Source organism: Cetorhinus maximus, chromosome 1, assembly GCF_964194155.1.
Source record: "Cetorhinus maximus chromosome 1, sCetMax3.hap1.1, whole genome shotgun sequence".
Classification (NCBI taxonomy): domain Eukaryota; kingdom Metazoa; phylum Chordata; class Chondrichthyes; order Lamniformes; family Cetorhinidae; genus Cetorhinus; species Cetorhinus maximus.
The window spans coordinates 238026041-238046876 of NC_135879.1; the positions used below are offsets into that span (position 1 = coordinate 238026041).

The 20836-nt window shown below is 46.0% G+C and overlaps 1 protein-coding gene across 8 annotated transcripts in view; it reads left to right on the plus strand.

The window, feature by feature from the left end:
- Nucleotides 1-20836, plus strand: part of LOC144688054 (transcription factor COE3-like) — a 573849-nt gene that overhangs the window by 525535 nt on the left and 27478 nt on the right. For all 8 annotated transcript variants that reach the window (XM_078554698.1, XM_078554702.1, XM_078554699.1 and 5 more), the window contains exons 12-13: nucleotides 11382-11447; nucleotides 12933-13110. In XM_078554698.1, coding sequence (XP_078410824.1) covers nucleotides 11382-11447; nucleotides 12933-13110 — 244 coding nt within the window. The remainder of the gene's footprint in view (nucleotides 1-11381; nucleotides 11448-12932; nucleotides 13111-20836) is intronic.

The following is a 20836-nucleotide window of genomic DNA, read 5'->3' on the forward strand; positions in this document are numbered from 1 at the left end:
AATTTGAATTCAATAAAAATCTAGAGTTAAAAGTCTATTGGTAATCATAAAACCATTGTCAATTGTTGTAAAAACCCATCTGGTTCACTAATGTTCTCTTAATAAATGCCCTCTGAACAAGGGCAATTAGGGATGGGCAATAAATGCTGGCCTAGCCAGTGACACCCACAAACCAATAAAAAAGAAGTTAGGAAGGCAAATAGAATGTCAGTGTTCATCACAAGGGGAATGGAAATAAAACTAGGGAAGTTTTACTGCAGCTGTACAGTGAGACCACATCTGGAATACTGTGTACAGTTTTGGTCTCCTTATTTGAAAAAAGATATAATTGCTTTAGAAGTAGTACAGAGAAGGTTCACTCAACTCATTCCTGGGATGAAGGGCTTATCTTATGAAGAAAGGTTGAACAGGTTAGGCCTATGCCCATTGGAGTTGAGTAAAATGAGAGGTGATATTACTGAAACAAAAGATCCTGAGGGGACAGGGTAGATACGGGGAGGATGTTTCCCCTTGTGGGGGAGACTAGAACTGAGGGATATCATTTAATAATAAGGGGTCTCTGTTTTAAGATGGAGATGAGGTGAATATTTTTTTTCTCTCAGAGGGTCTTTAGTCCATGGAATTATCTTCCCCAGAAAACGATGGAGGCTGAGTCATTGAATTTATTCAAAGCTGAGTTAGAAAGATTTTTGATAGACAAGGGAGTAAAGGGTTATGGGGGGCAGACAGGAAAGTGGAGTTGAGACCACAACCAGATCAGCCGTGATCTGATTGAATGCGGAGCGGGTTCGAAGGGCCAGATGTCCTACTCCTGCGTCTAAGTCCTATGTTCCTAGTCCTCTGTTCCTATAATGCATTGGTCAACATTCTACCTTCACACATAAAAACACAGATCAACCACTCACTCATTTGATTTGACTTTTTTTGATTCATTCATGAGATGTGGGCATCACTGGCGAGGCCAGTATTTTTTTTACCCATTCCTAATTGCCCTTGAGAAGATGGTGGTGAGCAGCCTTCTTGAGTGCAACTGAGTGGCTTGCTAGGCCAATCCAGAGGGCAGGTAAGGGTCAACCATATTGCTGTGGGTTTGGAGTTGCAAAATAGGCCAGACCAGGTAAGGACAGCAGATTTCCTCCCTAAAATCATTTGTGAATTAGATGGGTTTTTACAACAATCTGGTAGTTTCATGGTCACCGTTACTGATTCTAGCTCCCTCTTCCAGATTTAATAATTGAATTTAAATTCTCAAACTGCTGTGGTGGATTTTGAACTTAATTTCGAATCATTAGCCTAGGCCTCTGGATTACTCATCCAGTAACATAGCCAGCTGTACGATCTTGCTGCTTGTACAAATGCTTGCCTTCATGGTGGTCACTGATTAATTGTAGATGAAGTACTTCAAGATGTTGGTATTAAACACAATGAGTAGGGATGAATATGAATACAAGTCTTGACTCTTTTCACTCTTATCGGCACCTTAGGGCTCCCCACACTGAGGGGTCAACACTTGCGGTTAAAGATTTGCAAGGAACTCATTTCAAACTGAGAATGGAACAATCTAGAAATATGCAGCCAGCAGCTGAGGAGAAAATTAATCTTTGCTTTTCGGAAACTGCTTTGTTACTTTTATCTCTATTGTGTGTTTGCCTTTGTTCAGTTAGGTCAAGAGCTAATTCATAACTGTTCAACGTTATGAGGGGTTTTGGTGGAGTAAATCAGGAAAAACTGCTTCTACTGGCAGGAGTATTAGTAACTAGAGGTGGTGATGGTGTAGTGGTAATGTCAGTGGGCTAATCATCCAGAGAACCAAGCCAGTTTGCTGGGGCTGTGGGTTCAAATCCAGCAGGTAGAACTTAAATTTAGTTAATAAAATCTGGAATATAAAGCTACTCTCATTAATGGTGATCATTATCGTAAAAACCCATCTGGTGCACTAATATCCTTTAAGGGAGGGAAATCTGCCGTCCTTACCTGGCCTGGCCTACATGTGACTCCAGACCCACAGCAATATGGTGACTCTTAACCGCCCTGTGAAATGGCCTAGCCGGCCACTCAGTTCAAGGGCAATTACAACGGGCAACAAATGGCCCTTTCAGTGACACGCACATCCCATGACAAAAGTAAAATTACATGGATTTAAGATAATTGGCAAAAGAACCAGGGGGAGAAATGAGGAAACATTTTTTTTAATGTAATGAAAAGGGTGGTGCGAGCGGATTCAACAGCTTGATAGACTTGAAAAGGAAAGAAAAACGCAGGTGTATAGGGGCTTGGGATGCATTGGATATCACCTTCAAAGAGCTGGCACAGGCGCGATGGGTCAAATGGCCTCCTTCTGCAAAATAAGTTGACACATAATGCAACTGTCCGATAAAGGATCCCACGTAACTTTTATTCATTCTCAAGATCTGAGTGATCGTCAAAGGCCACATTTACTGCCTACCTTTAATTGCTTTAACAAGCTGATGGTGGGTGGGTCTTTTCCCTGGGAAACAATTGGTTTTGTAATTGGCAGTTCACTCAGCCCCCTTAGAGGGCGTTAGGAGTCCCTCCCATGTGGTAGGATTAGCGTTGTGTGTTGGCCAGGGAGACCATTCCCTCAAGAAAGTCTCAGCCCTGGCTTAGTGGGCAGCACAATGACCTCTGACGAGGCAGGAGATTATGGGTTCAAGCTCCACTCCAGATGTTTGAGCGCATAATCCAGATCAGTACTCCCAGTGCAGTACTGAGGCAGTGCTGCCCTGTCTGAGGTGCCGTCATTCAGATGAGTTGTTTAACTGAGGCACTATCTGCTCCCGCACATGGAGCTAAACGATCCCTGCGCGGCAATTTGAAGAAAAACAGGGGTGGGGGGGTGGGGTTTCCTAAGGTGTTGCGGCCAGTATTTCTCTTGAGTTAGCATCACTTAAGAAATAGATAATGACTGCCCCATTGTTGCTCGTGGGAGCTTGCTGTGCATAAATTGCCTGCCACATTTCCTATGTAATGAAAAGTGCCTACACTGCAAAAAGTGCGTCAGTGGCCATAAAGAGTCTTGGGATGAGGAAACACTTCATTTCGTTCCTGCTCCCTCCCTCCTTTGTTTCTCTGAGTTTTAGAACAAGCCAGCAAATTTCACGACCATTTCCACTTGTGACAAACCACAAGATCTATCGATTTGGATTTCAGAACTTGTCTTGGGATGTGAACTCCTGATCTTTGGATTGCTATATCCATGCCCAAAGAGTTTATTTTTTTCCTTATTTTTTCATGAGATGTGGGTTTTACTGGCAAGGCCAGCATTCGTTGCCCATCTCTAACTGTCCTTAAAAGAGCCTCACCGCACACAGTCTCTGATTATCTGACTGACCTTAAACTCGCACTCAGGTGGCAAACAACCCGAGAGAAAGGTGCCGGGCTGGAGAGTCAGTTCCTTTGAAGAGCGTCTCATCCCCTTTGTGTAAACTTTAATGTGCTTTCAATTCAGCCGACTGCTGCATCAGTGGATTATGCTCACAACTCCACAATCCCTCAGCTCCCAATTAATTTCAAATCATTTCTAAAGGGAATGAAAATGAAAATAAGAGTGAACAGCAGGAATGAAATGATTGTGGTTCAGGCATCAAATCAGTGGATGAACAGAAGCATGCCTGTGTGTGTCCTCTATACTTGTCTGTACCTAAACAGGGGCAGGTCTACTTGAATGCTATTTACTTATGTATGTGTACTCATTGTCTGAGGTCATTTGAGGTCATCCAAAGCTCTGCTGCCCATGTTTTCGAGATAGTAAGGACATAGAATCGCGGAATTGCTACGATGGAGAAAGAGGCCATTTGGCCCATCGTATTTGCACCGGCTCCCTGAGCATTTTAACTTAGTGCCAATCTCCTGCCTTTTCCCCGTAACCCTGCACATTGTTACTATGTGGATAATCATCCAATGCCCTCTTGGATGCCTCAGTTGAACCTGCCTCCATCACACTTCCAAGGCAGCACATTCCAAACCCTAACTACTCGCTGTGTGAAAAAAAAATTTTTCACCTCACATTTGCTTCTTTTGGAAAACACTTTAAAACTGTGCCTTCTGGTTCTCGATCTGTTTATGAGCAGGAACTCATATCTGCTCTGTCCAGACCCCTCATAATTTTGAAAACTTCGATTAACTCTCTTTTTAGCCTTCTCCTCTCCAAGGAAAACAGTCCCAACTTCTCTAATCTTTCCTCATAACTGAAGTGTCTCATCCCTGGAACCATTCTCATAAGCCTCTTCTGCACTCTCTCCAATGCGTTCACATCCATCCTACAGTGTGGCACCCAGAACTGTACATAATACTCCAGCTGAGGTCTAACCAGTGTCTTATATAAGTTCATCATAACCTCCCTGCTCTTGTACTCTATGCCCCTATTAATGAAGCCTAGAATACTGTATGCTTTAGAAACAGCTCTCTCTACCTGTCTTGCCACCTTTATTGACCTATGTGCACATACACCCAGGTCTCCATGCTCCTGCATACCCTTTAGAATAGCATCCTTTATTCTATACTGTCTCTCCATGTTCTTTGTGCCAAAGTGTATCACCTCACACTTCTCTGCATTGAACTTCATCTGCCACCTATCTGCCCACTCCACCAATGTGTCAATGGCCTTGTGAAGTTCTACACTGTCCTCCTCACAGTTTACAATTCTCCCAAGTTTTGCGTCATCCGCAAACTTTGAAATTGTCCCCTGCACACCAAGATCTAGATCATTTATATATATATATATATATATATCAGGAAGAGCAAGATCCCAATACTGACCCCTGGGGAACTCCACTAAAAACTTTCTTCCAGCCCGAGAAATATCCATTAACCATTATTCTGTTTCCTATCCCTCAGCCAATTTTGGATCTGCATTACCACTGTCCCTTTTATTCCATGACCTATAACTTTCTTCACAAGTCTGTTGTGTGGCACTGTATCGAACACCTTTTGGAAGCCCATATACAATACATCAACAGCCTTGCCCTCATCAACCATCTCTGTCACCTCTTCAGAAAACTTCAAATTAGTTAGACACGATTTTCCTTTAACAAATCCATGCTGACTCTTCCAAATCAATCCACATTTTTCCATGTGACTATTAATTCTATCCTGAATAATTATTTCTAGAAGTTACCCCACCACTGAAGTTTAACTGACTGGCCTGTAATTGCAGGGCAGATCTTTACAACCTTTTTTGAACAAGGGCGTAATATTTGCAATTCTCCAGTCCTCAGGCACCTCCCACAGATCCAGGGAACATTGAAAGATTATTGCCAGTGCCTCTGCAATTTCCATTCTCACTTCCTTCAATATTCTTGGCTGCATCTCATCCAGTCCTGGTGCCTTATCAACTTTAAGTACCGACAGCTTATCCAATACCTCCTCCTCATCAATTTTAAACTCTTCTGGTGACTGAGTTTCCTCCTCTGTCACCATGGCCTGGGCAGCATCTACCTCGTAGTTAAAGACAGATGCAAAGTATTCATTTTACACCACAGCCTTGCCTCTTGCCTCTATGTGTAAATCCCCTTTTTGGTCCCTATTAGGCCCTACTCCTCCTTTTACCACTGTTTTACAATTGATGTGCTTATAGAATACTTTGGGATTTCCTTTTATGTTAGCTGCCAGTCTTCTTTCATATTTCCTCTTTGCTTCTCCTATTTGCTTTTTCACATCCCTTCTGTACCTTCTGTATTCAGCTTGGTTCTCAACTGTATTTACTACCTGACACCTGTCCTGTCGTAAGCACACTTTTTCTTCTTTAACTTAACTTCTATCTCCTTTGTCACCCAGGGAGCTCTGGATTTGTTTGTCCTACCCGTCCCTTTTGAAGGAACATACCTTGACTGTGCCCAAACCTTCCTCTTTGAAGGTAGCCCATTGTTCAGTGACTATTTTTCCCACCAACCTTTGGTTCCAGACTATCCAGCCTAGCTCCATTCTTGCCCCATTGAAGTCCGCCCTCTGCCAGTTACTCTGGATTGACCTATGTCATTTTCCCCCATTTTCCTAAACCTTATGATACAATGATCACTGTTCCCTAAATGTTCCCCCACTGTCACTTGATCTACTTGGCCCACCTCATTCCCAAGAACCAGGTCCAGCAGTGCCTCATTTCTTGTTGGACTGGACACATACTGCTGTAGGGAATTCTCCTGAACACAATCTAGGAACTCTTGTCCCTCACTGTCCCTAACACCGCTATCCCAATCTATATACAGGTCATTAAAGCCCCCCATTATAACTACTTTATGATGTTTACATCGCTCTGTAATTTCCTTGCAGATTTGTTGCTCTATATCCTTCTTACTAGCTGGTGGTCTATACATTACACCGAGCAATGTAATTGCACCCTTCTTATTCCTTAGTTCTAGCCAAATCGATTCTGTCCTTGAATCCTATGACACATCCTCTTTCCTGCAATGCTCTCCTTAACCAAAAACACCACCCCTCCTCCTTTTTTCTCTTTCCTATCTTTTCGGAACACCTTGTAACCAGGAATATTTAACACCCAGATCTGCCCTTCCTTAAGCCAGGCCTCCATTATCGCCACAACATCATAATCCCACAAGGCAATCTGTGCCTGTAACTCCCCAATGTTATTAACTATACTCCGTGCATTCACAAACATGCAGTTTTAGGCTTCATTTAGGCTTCATTACTTGCTCCCTTACTCCGACTCCATCTAGTAACTTACTATTCTCTATTTTAGTGCTATCTGCCTCTCCCCAGCATTCCGTGCACCCTGGTATTATTTTCTCATATTCTCTCCTGGTTTCCACACTCCTGCTGAGTTAGTTTAAACCCTCCCAACAGCACTAACAAAACTACCCACAAGGAGCTCAGTTCCGGCTCTGTTCAGATGCAACCTATCCAGCTTGTACAGCTGCCATCTCCCCCAGAGCCAGTCCCACTGTCCCAGGAATCTAAAGCCCTCCCTCCTGCACCATCTTTCCAGCCACACATTCGCCTGTCTTGCCTCCCTATTTCTGTACTCACTTGGACTTGGCACTGGGATTCATCTCAGCTCCAGGACATCAATGCAGGAGTTCCTCAGGGTAGTGTCCTCAGCCCAACCATCTTCAGCTGCTTCATCAATGACCTTCCTCCCATCATAAGGTCAGAAGTGAGCATGTTCGCTGATGATTGGACAATGTTGTGCACCATTCAAGACTCCTCAGATACTGAAGCAGTCCATGTCCAAATGCAGCAAGACCAAGACAATATCCAGGTTTGGGCTGACAAGTGGCAAGTAACATTCGTGCCACACAAGCGTCAGGCAATGACCATCTCCAACAAGAGAAAATCCAACCATTGCCCCTTGATGTTCAATGGCATTACCATCACTGAATCCCCCACTATCAACATTCTGGGGGTTACCATTGACCAGAAACTGAACTAGACTAGCCATATAAATACTGTGGCTACAAGAGCAGGTCAGAGGCTAGGAATCGTGCAATGAGTAACCCACCTCCTGACTCCCCAAAGTCTGTCTACCATCTACAAGGCACAAGTCATGAGTGTGATAGAATACTCCCCACTTGCCTGGATGAGTGCAGCTCCTACAACACTGACGAAGCTGGACACCATCCAGGACAAAACAGCCCACTTGATTGGCACCCCATCCACAAACGTTCACTCCCTTCATCACTGACGCACAGTAGCAGCAGTGTGTACCATCTACAAGATGCACTGCAAGAATTCACGAAGGCTCCTTAGGCAGCACCTTCCAAACCCATGACCACTACGACCTAGAAGGACAAGGGCAGCAGATAGATGGGAACACCACCGCCTAGAAGTTCCCCTCCAAGTCACTCACCATCCTGACTTGGAAATATATCGCTGATCCTTCACTGTTGCTGGGTCAAAATCCTGGAACTCCCTCCCTCCCAGTACTCTGGGTATACCTACACCACATGGACTCTGCAGCGATTCAAGAAGGCAGCTCACCACCACCTTCTCAAGGGCAATTAGGGATGGGCAATAAATGCTGCCCCAGCCAGTGAAGCCCACATCCCATGAATGAATAAAAAAAAAAATCCATGAATACTACTTTAGAGGTCCTGTTTGCTTATTTTCTACCTAGCTCCCTAAATTCCGACTTTGCTATTGCTGCACTCCTCTGAGGATCCATCGCCCTCACCGATATCCAGAATGGAAAACCGGTTAGTGAGCGGGATCTCTGGGGCCTCCTGCACTACCTGCCTGTTTCTCTTGGGGCTGTCTGGCGGTCACCCATTCCATATCTGTCTGCTTGCCCCTAATTTGCGGTGTGACCGCCTCTCTGAACGTGTTATCCACATGGTTCTCAGCCTCACAGATGCACCTCAGTGACTCCAGCTGCTGCTCAAGCTCTGAAACACGGAACTCAAGCTTGTGCAGCCGGTGACACTTCCTGCGCATGGGGCTCGTCTGGGTCACGAGGAGTGTCCACGACTCCCCACATGCCACAGGATGGGCATTCCGCTTGGCTGAGCTGTCCTGCCATGCCTTAATCTTAAACTTTTAAATCACTTTTTTACTTAAACTTTAGTTACTTCTACTTACTAGGGATGGGTAATAAATGTAGGCTTGGCCAGTGATGCCCACATCCCATTAACAAATTGATAAAAAAAACTTACTTTAACCTCTTGTACTATTAACTATAAACTGGAGATGAGTAGAAAGTAGAAATTCTTTGCCCTTACTCACAAATTAGCTCCCTCTCCTGTGTCTATAAATTCTTACTCTCCCTGTGCTTGTTTAGAAATTTACGTTTCTGTACTCATGTTGTTTTCAATCTCCTGACTCTCTCTCCACTCTCGCTGTTTCATCTCCCAATCCCTCGCTGTTTCATCTATCGAACTCTCGCTGTTTCATCTCCCAAACTCTCGCTGTTTCATCTCCCGAACTCTCACTGTTTCATCTCCCAAACTCTCGCTGTTTCATCTCCCAAACTCTCGCTGTTTCATCTCCCAAACTCTCGCTGTTTCATCTCCCGAACTCTCGCTGTTTCATCTCGCAAACTCTGAATGGCAGAGCAGGTTTGAGGGCCAAATGGCTCCTGTTTCCGATATTCCTGTTAACTCGCAAAATTCATCCCTATGCTCGCTGACCTATATTGACTCCTGATTGGGCAATGCCTTGATTTTAAAATTTCCATCCGTGATTTCAAATCCATTCAAGTCCTTGCCCCCTCCCTATCTCTGTAATCTCCCCCAACCACACAACTCTCCAAGGCATCTGCACTCCTCGATTTTAATCACCCCGCCATTGGTGGCAGTGCCTTTAGTTGCCTAGGCCCCAAACTCTGGAATTCCCTCCATACATCTCCCCACCTCTCTACCCGACTTTCTCCTTTAAGATGCTCCTGAAAACCTACTTCTTTCACCAAGCGTTTGGTCATCTGACCTAATATCTCCTTATGGACAGAAATAACATACAAGAAATGTTGGGGAACACAGGGTTTAGTGAGAGGGAGGAACTGAAACAAATCGGTATTAGTAGGGAAATGGTGTGGGAGAAATTGATTGGATTGAAGGCCGATAAATCCCCAGGGCCTGATAATCTACATCCCAGAGTACTTAAGGAAGTGGCCCTAGAAATAACGGATGCATTGGTGGCCATCTTCCGAGATTCTATAGACTCTGGAACAGTTCCTACAGACTGGAGGGTGGCTAATGTAACCCCACTATTTAAAAAGGGAGGTAGAGGGAAAACAGGGAATTATAGACCAGTCAGCCTGACGTCAGTAGTGGGGAAAATTCTAGAGTCCATTATAAAAGATTTAATAGCTGAGCATTTGGAAAACAGTGGCAGAATCGGACAGAGTCAGCATGGATTTACGAAAGGGAAATCATGCTTGGCAAATCCACTGGAATTTTTTGAGAATAACTAGTAGAGTTGATGAGGGGGAGCCAGTGGATGTGGTTTATTTGGTCTTTCAGAAGGCTTTCGACAAAGTCCCACATGAGAGATTAGCGTGTAAAATTAAAGCGCATGGGATTGGGGGTAGTGTATTGAGATGGATAGAAAACTGGTTGGCAGACAGGAAGCAAAGAGTAGGAATAAACGGGTCTTTTACCGAATGGCAGGCAGTGACTAGTGGGGTACCACAGGGATCGGTGCTGGGACTCCAGTTATTCACAATATATATTGAGTTAGATGAGGGAACAAAATGTAATATCTCCAAATTTGCAGATGACACAAAGCTGGGTGGGAGGGTGAGCTGTGAGGAGGATGCAGAGGTGCTTCAGTGTGATTTGGACAAGCTGAGTGGGCAAATGCATGGCAGATGCAGTATAATGTGGATAAATATGAGCTTATCCACTTTGGTAGCAAAAACAGGAAGACAGCTTATTATCTGAATGGCTATAAATTGAGAGAGGGGAATGTGCAACGAGACCTGGGTGTCCTCGTACACCAGTCGCTGATGGTAAGCATGCAGGTGCAGCAGGCGGTAAAGAATGCAAATGGTATGTTGGCCTTCATAGCCAGAGGATTCGAGTACAGGAGCAGAGATATCTTGCTGCAATTGTACAGGGCCTTGGTGAGACCACACCTGGAATATTGTGTGCAGTTTTGGTCTACTTATCTGAGGAAGGATGTACTTACTATAGTGGGAGTGCAGCGAAGGTTTGCCATACTGATTCCTGGGATGGTGGGACTGACATATGAGGAGAGATTGAGTCGATTAGGATTATATTAGCTGGGGTTCAGAAGAATGATGGGGGATCTCATAGAAACCTATAACATTCTAACAGGACTAGACAGGGTAGATGCAGGAAGGATGTTCCCGATGGCGGGGGAGTCCAGAACCAGGGGTCACAGTCTGAGGATACGGGGTAGACCATTTAGGACTGCGGTGAGGAGAAATTTCTTCACCCAGAGAGTGGTGAGCCTGTGGAATTCACTACCACAGAAAGTAGTTGAGGCCAAAACATTGTATGTTTTCAATAAGGATTTAGATATAGCTCTTGGGGTGAAAGGGATCAAAGGGTATGGGGAGAAAGTGGGGACAGGCTATTGAGTTGGATGATCAGCCATGATCATAATGAATGGCGGAGCAGGATCGAAGGGCCGAATGGCCTACTCCTGCTCCTACTTTCTATATTTCTATGGCTCGGTGTCAGACTATGTTTTACAGTATTTTCTGTGAAATATCTTGGGACATTTTATTACGATAAAGGCACTATATAAATATAAGTTGTTGTTGCCCACCTGTCTGTCTCACTGTCTGTCTCTATTTCTCTATACTTATCTCACTCTATGTCTACCCATTTCTCACTATCTCCACCTGTCTCTCTATCTGTCTCCCTATGTATCTCCCCATCTACATACAGAGTCAAGAACACGAACCAAGGAGGGCCCATTCTTAAGCCTAGTTGTTTCTTTTGCAGGAGGTTCTGCTGAAACGAGCTGCTGACCTGGTTGAAGCCTTGTACGGAATGCCACACAACAACCAGGTAGGAGACAGAAGGAGGATGTGTTGTCGGTGGCAGTGACACCCAGTCTTCTCAGAGCAAAATCATAGAACAGTACAGCACAGAAAGAGGCTATTGAGGCCCACCGAGTCTGAACCAGTCCTTTCAAAGGACAACCCAGTTAGTCCCACTCCCCCATTCTTTCCCAACATCCCTGCTATCTCCCTCAGGTGCTGATCCAATTTGGCTACCACTGAATCTGCATCCGACACCCTGTCAGGCAACGTATTCCCAACCCCAATCCTAAAATCTGGGGCAAAGCAGCATTTTGTTTTGACCGCCTTTCCATTTGGCTGTTTACAGTGTTCGTGGATGAACACTTCAGTACGTTTGCATCATGAAGGGGTTTGGTAGAAGGGGTTTGGTAGAAGGGGTTTAGTAGACGGGGTTTGGTAGAAGGGGTTTGGTAGAAGGGGTTTGGTAGAAGGGGTTTGGTAGAAGGGGTTTAGTAGAAGGGGTTTGGTAGAAGGGGTTTGGTAGAAGGGGTTTGGTAGAAGGGGTTTGGTAGGGTGGACGTACCGAAGATGTTCCCACTTGTGGATGTGGGGTGGGAGTCCAAAACTAAAGGTCACAACTACAAAATAGGCACTAATAAATTTCGTAGGGAATTAAGGAGAAACCTCCCTTTGCATTCTTTGTGTCCACTATATACATCCACTTATGCTCAAAAATTTTATTTTAAACTAGAAGACAGAGAAACATGTGGCGTGATTTTTCACTAACAGCCTCCACAATCATGTCTAGACTCATATCCTTTCAGGTCCTTCTGTACTCACATGATCGACCCTGTCCTTGACAATAAACCCAACCAACCTTGGATCTGAATTGTCAGAAGTTCAGAGCAAAGAGGAACCCTACTCATTCCCTAACCTCCATTAAGGCATCAGCGCCCATAGACTTAACCAGACACCAGGTAAAGCATTTTCACTTTACGAATTCAAAATGAGGTTCCTCTCACTTTGGTTCCTGTGGAGACAGCTGTTTTGATCTTATATCTCCTCTGCCCCGCGCACACCAAACTGCGATCGGTTATACCCAGCACATCTCATTGAATGTAAATTCTCATTGTATCACCAGCCTCTTTAAACTCCGCCTCTTCCAACTATAAAACCCCTTTCATAGTACCAGTTTTATTGGTAATATAAACATTTTGCTTGGTCTCTGCTAGCTAGGTGCCAGATTTCACCCCACTTCTTGAGTGCTCTATTCAAAAAATGCAAATACACTCTACCTCTCTTACATCTCAAAACTAGGACACATCAAAGCACCCAGACTAGTTGTCTTTAATCCCATTAATCCCATGTGGGTCTTTAATCCCACTAAGACATACCCACAGACTAAACCTCTATTTTAAAAGAAAAACATTTTCCCATAATATTATATGCTTCATGACACTGGGCAGTTGGGCAATTTTAGAACTGTCCCATCTTTTGTTAATCCTCGTACTGTTTGTTTATTTTCCCCCAGGAGATTATCCTGAAGCGGGCGGCGGATATTGCAGAAGCCCTGTACAGTGTCCCACGGAGCCACAACCAGCTTCCATCTCTCGCCAACACATCGGGCCACTCAGGGATGATGGGGGTGAACTCCTTTAGCAGCCAGCTGGCAGTCAATGTCTCGGAGACATCGCAAGCCAACGATCAAGGTTTGTACCTTTGATTCATTCATTTTTTTTTGGGGGTGGTGGTGAGTAAGCAGGGTGAAGGGTCAAGGCCCAAAGTTCACAACGCTGCCAGAGTTGAAATGAGGCAAGGCAAAAAAGAAAAGTGAGGGCAACCCGTCTTTGCTTGGAAATGTAGAGGGAGGCATGGAGTACACAACGTCCCCATCATGCTTCCTCCATGCAAAGGTGCCGTCACTTGTAACCCGTCCTGCCGTCAGTGAGAGAAAAGCTCACCATTCTGTTGTCAGTTAGTCGGAATGCCTGAGATTGTTAGATGAGTGGGCCACGCAGGTCTCTGACCCCATAGCACAGCTATCCCTCTGAGAATCTGGAACTGACTCTCCCCATGTACCCACTGTAGCTGTGTTGCTTAACTCAGTGAGCCATATGATTGAAAATAAATTCCATTTTCCAAACTCCAATTTGGACCCCCCCCTCCCCACCTCCCCCCATCCATTCCCCTGCAGGGGCTGTTCATCATGAAGGGCTTCGGGCACCACAGACATCGCCCTCATCAGGCCAGCCTGCCTATGTGAGCCTGGCCTCAGGCAGTGTCAGTGGTTAATTTTGGGTACAGGCAGAGGGTGATTCTGAGCTGGGCCTCATGGGACATTCAAGAATCTGTCAGTTTTGAGGCAGGAAACTGAATTCTGATTGGAAGGAGAAAGATTTGCATCTTTATAGTGCCTTTCACTACCTCGTGATTTCCCGGTGTGCTTGCCAGACAGTAAAGCACTTTTGAAGTGTAGTCACTGTTGTAATGTAGGAAACACACAAGCCAGTGTTTGCATGGCAACGTGACCATGGCCAAATAATCTGTTTTGGTTGAGGTAATAAATATTGGCCAGGCCATCGGGGCAGGGGGGATGGGAGGAATGTTTTCTCCGCGTTTCTTCAAAATAATGTAGTGGAATATTTTATGGTGGGTGCAACAAAGATTAACTAGAGGTTCCTGGGATAAGAGGACTGCTGTTTTATTTATTCATGGCCAGCATGTGACTAGGCCAGCATTTACAGCCCATCCCTAATTGCCCTTGAGAAGGTGGTGCTGAGCTGCCTTCTTGAACTGCTGCAGTCCATGTGGTGTAGGTACACCCACAGTGCTGTTAGGGAGGGAGTTCCAGGATTTTGACCCAGTGACAGTGAAGGAACGGCGATATATTTCCAAGTCAGGATGGTGTGTGGCTTGGAGGGGTATTTCCAGGTGGTGGTGTTCCCATGTGTCTGCAGCCATTGTCCTTCTAGATGGTAGCGGTCGTGAGTTTGGAAGGTGCTGCTTAAGAAGCTTTGTTGAATTCCTGCAGTGCATCTTGTAGATGGTACACACTGCTGCTACTGTGCATCGGTGGTGGAGGAGTGGAATTTGAAGCTGGTGGATGTGGTGCCAATCAAGAGGGCTGCTTTGTCCTGGATGTTGTTGAGCTTTTTGAGTGTTGCTGGAGCTGCACTCATCCAGGCAATGTGAATATTCCATCACACTCCTGAATTCAGCCTTGTAGATGGTGGGCAGGTTTTATGGAATCAGGAGGTGAGTTACTTGCCACAGGATTCCTCGTCTCTGACCTGCTCTTGTAGCAACAGTATTTATATGGTTAGTCCAGTTCAGTTCCTCGTCAATGGTAACCCCCAGGATGTTGATAGTGGGGGATTCAGCAATGGTAATGCCATTGAATATCAAGAGGTGATGGTTAGATTCTCTCTTGTTGGAGATGGTCATTGTCTGGCACTTTGTGCTGCGAACATAACTTGCCACTTGGCATCCCAAGCCTGGATATTGTCCAGGTCTTGCTGCATTTGGGCATGGACTGCTTCAGTATCTGAGGAGTTGCGAATGGTGCTGAACATTGTGCAATCATCAGCGAAAATCCCCACTTCTGACCTTATGATGGAAGGAAGGTCATTGATGAAGCAGCTGAAGATGGTTGGGCTGAGGATACTACCCTGAGGAACTCCTGCAGTGATGTCCTGGAACTGAGATGATTGACCTCCAACAACCACACAATCTTCCTTTGTGCTAGGTATGACTACAACCAGCGGTGAGTTTTCCCCTGATTCCCATTGACTCCAGTTTTGCTAGGGCTCCTTGATGTCACACTCGGTCAAAAGTTGCCTTGATGTCAAGGGCAGTCACTCTCACCTCACCTCGGGAGTTCAGCTCTTTTGACCACATTTGAACCAAGGCTGTAACGAGGTCAGGAGCTGAGTCGCCCTGGCGGAACCCAAACTGGGCGTCAGTGAGCAGGTTATTGCTAAGCAACTGCCGCTTGATAGCCCTGTTGATGACCCCTTCCACCACTTTACAGATTATCGAAAGTAGACTGATGGGGCTATAGTTGGTCAGGTTGGATTTGTTCTGTATTTTGTGGACAGGACATATCTGGGCAATTTTCCACATAGCTGGGTAGATGCCAGTGTTGTAGCTGTACTGGAACAGCTTGGCTAGGGGCGCAGCAAGTTCTGGAGCACAAGTCTTCAGTGTTATTGCCGGAATATTGTCAGGGCCCATAGCCTTTGCATTATCCATTGTCTTCAGCCGTTTCTTGATATCACATAGAATGAATCTAATTGGCTGAAGACTGGCAATGGTGATGCTGGGGTCTTCCAATAAGGAGCGATTGAGTAAACTTGTCCCGTACTCCCAAGAGTTTAGGAGAATGAGAGGTGACCTCATAGAGGCATGTCACATTCTGAAAATGTTTGACAAAGTAGATGCTGAGACTGTTTGCCCTGGTTTGAGAGTCTAGAACCAGAGAGTCACAATAACAGAATAACAGTGTGACCATTTAGGACTGTGTGGGGGAGGCATTTCTTCATTTAGAGGGATGTAAATCTTTGGTATTTCCTACCCCTGAGGTTGTGGGTGCTCAGTTGATGAGTATATTCAAGGCTGAGATTGATAGATTTTTGGACACTAAGGGAATTAAGAAACATGGCAATTGGGTGGGAAAGTGGTGTTAAAACTAAGCTTGAGCCATGACATTAAATAGCACAGCAGGATCAAAGAGTCATATGACCTAACCCTGGTCTGATTTCCTATGGCGTTATCCCCCCTGAGAGGACAACCGGGGGCCTCAGTTTAACATCTCCTCTGGGAGCCAGCACCTCAGGCAGTGCAGCACTAACTCGGTACTGCGCTGGAGTGTCAGATTAGATACTGTGCTCAAATCTTTGATAGGGTTGCCAAAAATATCCTAGGGTCTCCAGACACTGTTGTGAGCAACTCTGGGAGAAATATCTTAGGGATACTGAACAAAATTGTGGGCTGTGTTGTGTTCATTTGCTTTGAACACTCTCATGCATCAGTGATAAGTTTATGGGACCGGAGGAACACAGAGGCCAGGATTTTCCGGTCCCACCCATTGTTCTCCGAATTTTCCGTCCCTCTTTCAATGGGTCGCAGCACTAGCTAGTCAGGAGCATCCGGCCAGTATGTTTGAACAGGAGAGCAGTTATTGCTGAGACCTCTAGGAATAAATCCAGAGCTGATGACGGTAGCCTCTGCAGCGGGATGTGAACCTACAGCCTACTTACTCAGGCAAGACGGATAGCCACTGAGCCACAGCTTTAACGGGTAAGGGTAAATGATAGAGAGTCAAGTGCGGCCTGCGCTCCTATCCCGAGATTTTTACAGATCACTTCAATAGCCGGAATGCGCTTCACATTATCAGCACATCCCTGACTTAACACCAGCCTTCGGTGTGCACTTCTATCGCTGCCAGGCCCGAAGGAGGATGTAATGGAAAAATAAACAGTGATTATTGTGGCCCGAGACCTCTTGCCACTATTCCTCAGGTTTTGTATCTGACACATCTCAAAGGGGGAGAGAGAGAAATCTGTCTTTGAGACGAGGTAACAAAAATAAATTGGAGCAATTTGTGTCATCACCAATTGGGCAAAATGGCATTTTGATATATAACAGAGAAACGTGCCATTGCTATGGTCTCCTCTTATTGCCTGGTCACTTGAGCCTCTCCAGCCTTAATGTGCTGTGCCTCTGGTGCTGCTGGAGTTCAGGGGCTGCAGGCACGGAGCCCAGGCAGTTTCAGACAGCAGAGTGCCTCTTGAAAGATCCCCTTCGCTTCTCAGCAGCCATCCTGCTGATTACAGGGTGCATGCTTTCGTAACTTTGCCCAATTAAAGGACCCTGGGAGGTCTGAGCTGGATCAAACGAGGCCTAATCGAGAGGCTGTGTCCTCACAGGTGCCACGGGCAATCAGGGAGAGAGAGAGAGAGAGAGAGAGAGAAGGAGAGAAAGCTGTTCTTTCTGTCTCAATTAGCAGGCCTAGAAAGGCCTGAGATTGGTGGTTAAGAGGGCCGCATCCCTGGCCCCTCCAGGCACAGCGATTGCTCGGATAGTTTGTAATTGACCCTCCCCCCGTTTTGACCGTGAGTACGTGGCTGCTTTGTTGAACTCAAGTCGGCTGCTTCGTTGGGAAAGAAATGCCATTTTCCAATTAGCCTTTGAGTTGAGTTTCCCGGCCCTCCCCGCAGCCTCCCCTTGTTGCCCTCGTCCCTGCCCTAAAGGGGTTAACTCTTGCTGGGGGGTGGGAGAGTGGAGGGGTGGTGGTGCGGTTTGTTATGGCTCCACAGACATTGCCCCCCCCCCTCCAAACGGCTCTTGGGCCTGGACACGGTTCACGTCAGTGAATGGTCAGTTGGACAGGAAGGTTTCACAACTGAGACGAGTTACAAATGATCACAGCACAGAATCAAGCCATTCAGCCCGAAAGCTCCTTGCTGGTGTTTATGCTCAACACAAGCCTGTCATCCGACTTCGTCTCACCCTATCAACATAATCTTCTTTCACCTTCACATACTTATCCAGTTTCCCCTTAAATGCATCTATGTTAACCCCAACTACTCCATGGTGGTAGCGAGTTCCACATTCTCACCATCGTGGGTATCACAGTCTCTCCTGAATTCCCTATTAGATTTATTAGTGCCCACTTTTGTGTTTATGACCTGTCGCTTTGGACTCCCACCCACCACCACCCCACTGCCCCCCACTCCCCACCAACACACCCACAAGTCGGAATACCTTCAGTCTACCCTATCAAACCTCTTCAGAAAGTTCAAGGCCTTTATCAGGTCACCCCCTCAGCCTCCTGCTTTCTAGAGAGAAGAGTAACAGTACCCGTGGGTGGAATTTTACAGCCCCTCCTGCCAGCGGGATTTTCCGATCCCGCGATGGAATTTTGAGCGGCTCGCCGCATTTTCGGCCCCGCCCCTACCCTAGTTGGGCCGCAAAATTCCGCCCTGTACCTTTCCCTATTCTGCGCACCTTGCTTCCCAGCTTCCCAGGAATTCCCGTAGCCTCTGTAAATGTACATTGAGCGCATTCAGATCATTATGCTTAGCTCCACCTAGAGAATTTCACTCTCTGTCGTTCGAGCGAATGTCAATACAAGCTGACCCCAGACTGAGTGATGTACCCAGTGATAAAGAGGATTGCACTATTAAATAAATTGCTGAAGTAAAACTGGCACATCCCATTATCTGAAAGTTTCATTTGCATTTACAATGTATAATGCACCTACAACCATTCTCTGCTGGGGATATGTAATATGTATTACTCTGTATAACTCACTCTCAGGTATTAATTACTCTCTGTGTAACTCGCTCCCAGCCAGGTATCCATTACTCTGTGTAACTCACTCCCAGCCAGGCATCCTTTACTCTGTATTACTCATTCCCATCCAAGTATCCTTTACTCTGTATAACTCAGTCCCAGGTATCCATCGCTATGTTTCTCACTGACAGACATCCATTACTCTGTGATCACTCCCAGGAATTCATTACTCTGTTTTAACCACTCCCAGGTATCCATTACTCCCTGTGTAACTCACTCCCAGGTATCTATTACTCACTCACTCTTAGGTATCAATTCCTTTGTGTGTAAGTCACTCATGAGTCATTGCCAGGAATCCATTACACTCTATGTGGCTCTCTTCCTGGTATCCAGCATTTTCTTATTGCCGTTATTATTTACACACTCCAGAGTGTCGAGCGCAAAATGCATGCTCACACTGCAGTGCATTACTGAGGGAATGCTGCACTGTCGGAGGTGCCTCCTTCCAGAAGAGACTTTAAACCAAGGCCCTGTCTGCCCTCTCAGGTGGACAGAAAACATCCCACAGCACTGATTTGAGGAGCAGCGGGGGAGTTCGCCTCGTGTCCTGACCACTATTTACCCCTCAATGAAAAGCCCCCAAAATATCTGCTCAATATCATATTGTGGAAGATAGCTGTGTGCTAATTAATGTGGAGTTAATGTGCCTTAACTCCATCACAACAGTGACTACCATTCAGAAATATCCATTGTAAAGATTTCCTTGGGCTCTGAAGGCACGATATAAATTCTATTTTTTCTAGATGTCTGCCCTCATCGCTGTAACCATCGTGTTGTGTATCTTTATGTCTCTGTACAATTTTATTCATTCACGGGATGTGGGTGTCATTGGCTGGGCCAGCATTTATTTCCCATCCCTAACTGCCCTTGGGAAGGTGGTGGTGAGCTGCCTTCTTGAACCGCTGCAGTCCATGTGGTGTAGGTACACCCACAGTGCTGCTAGGGAGGGAGTTTGTGGTAACTGAGGGTATGGGCCCCTCCTGCTGTCTATCAGGGGTCATGTGAAGTTCTGTTAAGGCTCCGACCAGTGAGCCCTAAGGGCAGGCAATCGGTGGGGGGGGTGGCTGGTGAGGCGTCCTGGTGCGAGTCCTGATCGAGCGTGTATCACCTGAAAAGCTCTCTGTAATAAAGTTTGGCTGTTTCTCGTTGAAACCTGTCGGCTCCATCGAGTCATCACATTTGGCGATTCTGTGCCTCGCCCTGTTACTGTGAGTACATCAAATTTTAAGAAAAGAAAGATTACTCACCCAGTCGTGCCACTCTGCGGCCGGATTGATCCTTATGGAAGACTGGAGCCAGTATGTAGAGCGCCTTGGTTTTTATTTCGTAGCGAATGAAATTACTGCAGAGGAAAAGCAAAAAGAAATTCTCTCAGGTGTAGGCGGCAGTGAAACATACAACCTCATTCGGGTGTAGGCGGCAGTGAAACATACAACCTCATCCGGGTGTAGGCGGCAGTGAAACATACAACCTCATCCGGGTGTAGGCGGCAGTGAAACATACAACCTCATCCGGGTGTAGGCGGCAGTGAAACATACAACCTCATTCGGGTGTAGGCGGCAGTGAAACATACAACCTCATTCGGGTGTAGGCGGCAGTGAAACATACAACCTCATTCGGGTGTAGGCGGCAGTGAAACATACAACCTCATTCGGGTGTAGGCGGCAGTGAAACATACAACCTCATCCGCAGCCCGACAGCCCCGAGCGAGCCCAATTCTGAGTCTCATAATGCATTTGTGGACCTCATGAATACGCACTTCCAGCCGAAGCCATCAGGAATAATGCGGTGTTTTAAATTTAATCTCAGAGTTAGGGCCCCGGGAGAGTCCATTGCGACCTTTGTAGTGAACCGGAAGCAGTTGACAGGACACTGCAGTTTTGGGGACACATTAAATGATTTGCTGCAGGATTGATTAGTTTGTGGAGTTCAGGACAACCCCATTCAGCACCGTTTACTCACCGAGGTCGACATCGACTTGAAATGTGCCCTAGAAACCTCCCTCACCATGGAAAGCGCTGCGAGAGACTCACAGGCTTTGCAACACATACAACCTGGCGCTGCTCTTCATGTAGGGCA